This window comes from Maylandia zebra, linkage group LG20 (genome assembly GCF_041146795.1).
Source record: "Maylandia zebra isolate NMK-2024a linkage group LG20, Mzebra_GT3a, whole genome shotgun sequence".
Classification (NCBI taxonomy): domain Eukaryota; kingdom Metazoa; phylum Chordata; class Actinopteri; order Cichliformes; family Cichlidae; genus Maylandia; species Maylandia zebra.
In genome coordinates, this window is record NC_135186.1 from 20206618 (window position 1) to 20213613 (window position 6996).

The 6996-nt window shown below is 39.8% G+C and overlaps 1 protein-coding gene across 1 annotated transcript in view; it reads left to right on the forward strand.

Moving 5' to 3' along the window:
* plod1a (procollagen-lysine, 2-oxoglutarate 5-dioxygenase 1a) overlaps positions 1-6910 on the forward strand; it is a 28369-nt gene extending 21459 nt beyond the window's left edge. The window contains exons 15-19 of the mRNA XM_014412745.3: positions 806-871; positions 1140-1244; positions 2984-3130; positions 5713-5838; positions 6175-6910. Of these exons, the coding sequence (XP_014268231.1) occupies positions 806-871; positions 1140-1244; positions 2984-3130; positions 5713-5838; positions 6175-6330 (600 nt within the window). The 3' untranslated portion in view covers positions 6331-6910. The remainder of the gene's footprint in view (positions 1-805; positions 872-1139; positions 1245-2983; positions 3131-5712; positions 5839-6174) is intronic.
* The last annotated feature ends 86 nt before the right edge of the window (positions 6911-6996 follow it).

The following is a 6996-nucleotide window of genomic DNA, read 5'->3' on the forward strand; positions in this document are numbered from 1 at the left end:
AATACAAAATATGTTTGGGATCTTAAGTCTGACAGGTGTGTTGTCTCACTCTGGTTTGTCTCACTCCCATTTCTTCCTGTTCCGTGTTGAAGCTCCACTTGGAACCTTGTTAAGATCCAACCATGCAAAATATGAGTTTTCAAGTGGTCTTAAACTTTTGATCAGGACTGTATCATCTACAGTACACATCCACTTAAATTGTTAAGTATTAAAATGCTTTGCCATGTATACTGTAAAATAAGAGCTATGCTTATTTCCTCCCTCTGTGCGCTTCTTCAGACACAGTGTCTTCAATCATCTTAGCTCCACACACACATTTGGAATATTTCTCAGAAAAATCCTGAAAAGAAAAATGAAATTTAAAAGTAATTATCTACAGAAAACTGTCTGAGAAAGTCTTTTGTAATGTTCACAGTGAAATTCAGTTTGTATTTTTTGTGATGTGATGGTAGATAAGATATATTCACAGATGTGCTGAACCAATCTTCTTTTTTTTTTTTACAACATTATACGACTTCAGCACAAATGATCCATGAGAACATTGTAGATGTCGTTATAGGGGATTTCCGTGTTACGAGTGCTGACATCAGCATAAAGTATCAAAGTTTTAGTATACATGTCAACATCAACATTACTGAAACAGTCAGTTTAAACGTTTTTTAACGTTACTGTCTAAGCTAAGCCACCGTCTGATCTTCATATGTAAAAGAAGGCAGTCTAGAAGAATTTCTGCGTCTACGCGAAGGTTTGATGAGGACACGGTGTGATTTGCAATGAGCAAATCTGTATGTTATATTTATTTCAGGACTGGGAGGAGCGCTACATCCATGAGAACTATACCCGCATCATGAAGGACAAGCTGATTGAAAATGTAAGTTTAAACTCGAGCTGAGCTGGAGTCAGATTAACCTACTGAATGAGCTGTTGTGTTTAGAAGAGGCAAAAGCAAATACATTGAACTCCTATCAACTTCCATGTTTCTTATAAATATTGTGGCACAGATAAGAAGTTAGTTCAGTTACATCTGCCATAACCAGAGGAACTAACACCGTCCTCAGTTTGTAGACCTTCCTTTAAGAGGCAGTTCTGTTACAAGCTGTTACTCGGTGCTTAATGCTGTTGTATCTTCTGCCTTCCAGCCTTGCCCAGATGTGTACTGGTTCCCAGTCTTCTCCACTGTTGCTTGTAACCACATGATTGAAGAAATGGAGCACTATGGAAAGTGGTCAGGAGGGGGCAATGCGGTAAGGCATCTTGTTATTAACATTAATCATGTAGTCATGATTATTGATAATAACATGTCAGTCATGTAATAAGACGACATCACTGAGCTCCAGTGTTCCTTATATTCAGTCTTTGTTTGCATTATTTGTCACAAGTTCATGTCATTTGCATCTTCCAGCTACATACCCAACTCTGAAAACGTCGTGTAAAAAAATAAAAAGTGAATGTTGTGATTTTCAAATTTCAGAAACTCATATTTGTATTCAAATAGAACAAAGAAAACATATCAAACGCTTATAAAATGTGCCATTTTAAGAAACATACTAGCTCATATTTAATTTGATGACAGCAACATCTCTCTAAAGGTAAAGACAGCCACTGTGAAGATTCCCTCTTCTTTAACAACAGTGTGTATTTCACTCGCTGAACTCACGTCCTCATTTTAGGTTTTTTAGTAGATAAAGGCTTAATCAAGAATTGAGCTGCTGTTTGGTGAAGGCCTCGATGGGGCCTGGCGGCGGTGCCCGGGCCTGGCAGATCCCCGTGTACTAATGAGAAGTGAAAGAATTAAAAAGGGGAGGGACGGCTTGTAGACCTGGGGGGTAAGACCTGGAAGGGGCGTGTTTGGAGGTGTGGCCCTGCTGCTGAAATTGAGATCATTTATCTCCAATTAAAACTGAGAGTAGTTTTCATTTATGCTGAACAACATCCTGGGAGAGGAGTGTTGTTCCATTCTCGTCTGATATAGGATTCTAGCTCCTCCACAGCTCTGGGTCTTCATCATCATATTGCTTCATAAATGTTTTCATTTGAGGAAAAGTTAGGCCTGAAGTTCAGCACGTGAACTCTACCAAGCTGAGGTATTCTAACAGATGCAGTATGCAGTTTAGAATAGTCTCGTTTTGATCCGAGCATATGTCATTGTAAAGCAATAACAGCAAGCAAGCTGCAGCTTCCATCGACACCGATGCACCTCAGTACCATCAGAGACGCAGGCTTTTGAAACGAGTGCGGATAAAAAGCCAAACGGTCTCTTTTCACTTCAGACCAGAGCAGCATCCATGTTTTCTTCTGCAGTCTATTTTAAAGCTGCTTGGCCCAGAGAGAGACCTGAACCTGCATCTGTGGACAGCACAGCAAACTGTGTTTGCACTGATTTTCACACAGATTTATCCAGATTCTCTGAATCCTTTGATGATATTCTGTACTGATAACAATTTCAATTTTCACTTCAATTTTATGTATAAAGCGCCAAATCACAATAACAGTCGCCTTATATTGTACTCGCACTTTATATTGTACAGTAGATCGTACAATAATAACGAGATCAGTTTTGTTGAAGGACATTATTCTGAAGTTGTTTCACAATTTATAGATGCAATTTTTTGCAGACAGGTAAACCTCTCTCTGCTCGTCTTTATTTGATGTCACTGACCTGTTACTTATTAACCAAGTTCATTCAAATTGTTCCAACAGCTCCAGTTTCTTTTTAGTACTACTTACTTTTTCAGCCTGTTGCTGTCATCAAATCCGAAAAAGGCCATAAGTGTCTTTTTTAAAAAGTCAGTTTCCCAGTTCATACATTTAATGTTTTCTATATTCTGTTGTGAATAAAATGTGGTTTTAAAATATGGAGATTTACAAATAACTGTATTTGTTTTTATTCACACCGTACAGGCTCCCAACCTTTCTGGAATCTGGTCCTGAATACCTCCTGTACTTTAACTATATACCTGATAGAAGTTTCTTGTTTTTCCAGGATAACCGAATCACTGGTGGCTATGAGAATGTCCCCACCATCGACATCCATATGATTCAAATCAACTTTGAAAAAGAATGGCAGAAATTCTTAGTGGAGTATGTGGTACCAATCACAGAAAAAATGTTCCCTGGATACTACACCAAGGTAAGACCATCACTACACACACTTGTGAAATGTTTCAGAGAAAATTCAAGAATCTCCTTCCATGTGAGATCTGTGAAGGATGTTCTCAGCTTTACTGAAGAAGCACACTGTGAACACATTCTCAGCTCATTTACGTCACCTGCTCTTGACATTTTGGTGTCACATGCACTGATTCATTTTTTTAAATCTTTAGTACACACATATACCTGAGTGTTTGTAGAAACAGGAAGAAATTTCAAGCAATGGCACATGAATACTTCTTTAAGACACTCCAGCTAGGCCGGCCACATCCCACAGCTTACATATAAAACAGCTGACAGACATGAAACCTGTGATCATTTGGTGTGCATGTGTGTACTTTGTGTGGTACCGTGAGTGTGCAGTTCAGTGTGTGGTGACAGTGTGTGTCCGTTTACCTTTGTGGTGAGAACCTTTCTCAGTAGCCTGGCAGGATTTCTGTTACGACCTTTCTGTGTCTCACGTGTCAGCCGGCGTGTGAGAGTTCCCCAGCCTGCAGGACCAGCTTCCCACCCGGCTTTTATATATATATATATATATATATATATATATATATATATATATATATATATATATATATATATATATATATATATATATATAAATAAAGCATTTGTAAAAATATAAAACCATAATATACATAATGCACAATTACTTAAAAGAAATCAGTAAATTTTGTTTTGAACTTCAAAGATTTTAAGTTCAATTTTATTTAATCATTTACCATATAGATTAAATAAAATTGGAGACAAAATCCCACCCTGTCTAACACCATTGCTGACACCAAAGGGGGCAGAAATACTGCTTCCCCATTTAACCTGCATGTTCTGATGAGCGTACCAGTAAGAGAGAATCCTCACGATGTATTGAGGAACTCCCCGTCTCTTCAATTTATCAAAAAGTTTTCTGTGGTTCACTCGATCAAAAGCCTTAGAGGCATCAATGAAACACATGAAGACAGATGAATTTTTAGCCCTATACAAACTGACTACTTCCTTGAGTGCATATATGCACATGTCAGTGCCGTGCTTTGGTTTGACGCCAAACTGATTATCCAGAGAAGAGATGAACACACTAACTCTGTCAAACAAGATTCTTTCTAACACCTCAGATAAAATACTGGCTAGTGCAATCGGCCTAAATTATCCAAACAGCTCACTTTTGCAGCTTTGTCCTTCATAACTGGTACCAGTAAAATACACAGCATTGAGTCTGGTAATATGCCATGAATCATAAACCCAGTGAAACAGAGTGCTAGAAGAGGAGCTAGCCTTAAACTAGCATGTTTTAAATGTTCTGCAGTGATGTGATCCAAACCAGAAGCTTTATTATTAGATAACCTATGAATGGCTTCATATACTTCATATGTCCTTACACTTATTGTGTCATTACTCATGTCAAAATTGTCCTCATATGGTTCACTTTTTATACAGTTAAACAACGCACTGTAATGCTGTCTCCATAATGCTGCAATGTTATCTGCCCCAGAAACACCTTCAACAGTTGATGGTAGAGATGGTTTACAGTTATTAAGAGCTTTCACCTCTTTCCAAAAATCTGTCATATTATTACACAGCATTTTCCTGGCCAAAGAATCTGCTCTCAGCATTTGCTCATTTTTAGTTATAAAGCGAACAGCGTACTTATATCTGGCATTCGCACATTTTTTCTGTTCCAATTCTGGGCCTTGTTTAGGTCTTCCAGCCATGGCCCAACATTTATAAGCTATGCGAGCTTCATCATGGTACATCATGGTACGGCCTAGCCGGAGTGTCTTAAAAAAGGGCCACGACAGATGTAACTGCATCTCTTCTGAGATGTTTGAAAGTACTGTGTAATGATCAGGTGATGACCAATGATTTTGATATCTGGTTATTTAACTGGTAGAACAACTGGAGGACAAAATCAGCCGTTAAATGTTATGAACTTGTTGAGTAAAACAGGATAACAGTCGACCTCTCATTGTTTCTGTGCTGCTATCTGTGCTGGGGCGATTGTGGCTCAAGAGTTGGGAGTTCGCCTTGTAATTGGAAGGTTGCCGGTTCGAGCCCCGGCTTGGACAGTCTCAGTCGTTGTGTCCTTGGGCAAGACACTTCACCCGTTGCCTACTGGTGGTGGTCAGAGGGCCCGGTGGCGCCAGTGTTCGGCAGCCTCGCCTCTGTCAGTGCGCCCCAGGGTGGCTGTGGCTACAATGTAGCTGCCATCACCAGTGTGTGAATGTGTGCATGAATGGGTGGATGACTGGATATGTAAAGCGCTTTGGGGTCCTTAGGGACTAGTAAAGCGCTATATAAATACAGGCCATTTACCATCCTGTGTGTGTATTACTGACCAGCATGTCTTATCATCAGCGTGTTACACTCCAGTCGATTTAGTGTAGTGGGACAGAAACCTGACCCCTCTCATGCCACATCATGACAGCTACACATTCTGTTCCATCTCTGGAGGTGAATGCTGGACCAAGAACCAGGATTCTGCTTTTATTCAATAAACTGGAGTGTATCTGTGTACAGGGGGCTACAGGCAAACATTTGCATGATTCTTTTCCCTCTGTGTGTTTGCAGGCTCACTTCGAATTAGCCTTTGTAGTTAGATATAAGCCAGATGAGCAACCCTCCTTAAGGCCGCACCATGATGCCTCCACATTCACTGTAAACATTGCACTCAACCAAGTAGACCTTGATTACCAGGTGAGTGTCAAGCGCTCCATTTCCACCTACGTTTCAGTTAACATGTATTTTGGTTTTATTCGCACAGAGACCAAATCATTACAAATTCATTCTTTTGATCACAGAATGAAATAAACCCATTCTTCATGCAAACATTAAAAGACAAACAGCTGGTTTACCAGCAGCCCAAATCTGAATGTTGATTGTCCTCTTCAGTTTGTGGCAGTGAGGCATAGAAAAAAAGGCTTTTGTATCATTTCTGTTAATGAAGAGCTCAGGAAATTGTTGAAGGGTTGTTAATGATCATAAAACTGCCACAGCCATCAGCTGTTGATATGTACTGTTTCTTGGCTGCAGGGTGGTGGATGCAGGTTCCTCCGCTATGACTGCTCCATTCAGGCTCCTCGTAAAGGCTGGGCCCTTCTGCACCCGGGCCGTCTCACCCACTACCACGAAGGTCTGCCCACCACCGCCGGTGTCCGCTACATCGCAGTGTCCTTTGTGGATCCCTGAGCTCACAAAGATGGCTGAACTTGACCAAGCGGGACACATTGACCACATGGTCCAGCATCATTCTCTGCATTATCCGATTTAAAGCAGAATTGTTTTTGTTTTCATCAACTCATTTCCTTTATTCTGATATGGCTTCTGTCACACTCACACGGTGATTAACTATTAGCTGCATTAGACAAACTTTTCTGTAGTGAAACATGAAAAACACAATTTTATCACCACTTAAGATGAGAACTTTTATTTAAAGTGATCTTTTGCCCATGAGTATTTTTCAGCAGCAGTCTGCAGGTGTTACCCATCATATGCTCATTTGTATTCAGGCCAGTAACCATCAAAGGTGTAATTTGAATAATTGTTGACTGGCTCACTGAGGTTTGAAAGGCCTAAGTTATCTATTTGTTCATAGGTTTTGTCATAATTAAGCATTTCTGTAAGGTGCACCACTTCTTGTCAGGTTTTTGAACAGCTTCAAAGGGATATTTAAGAAACCAATAGGTGATGTCATAGCTCACACACTTCTTATGTGAAAGGAGGAAGTGAGGTTGTGGATAAGCATGCACATAAAGACGTCACAAACACACAGGAGATGACTTTTTTTTTTTTTTTTTTAAATAGATTTTATAATACCGTATGTTCATTTTGACTTTAGAATACTTGCAGTGCTGA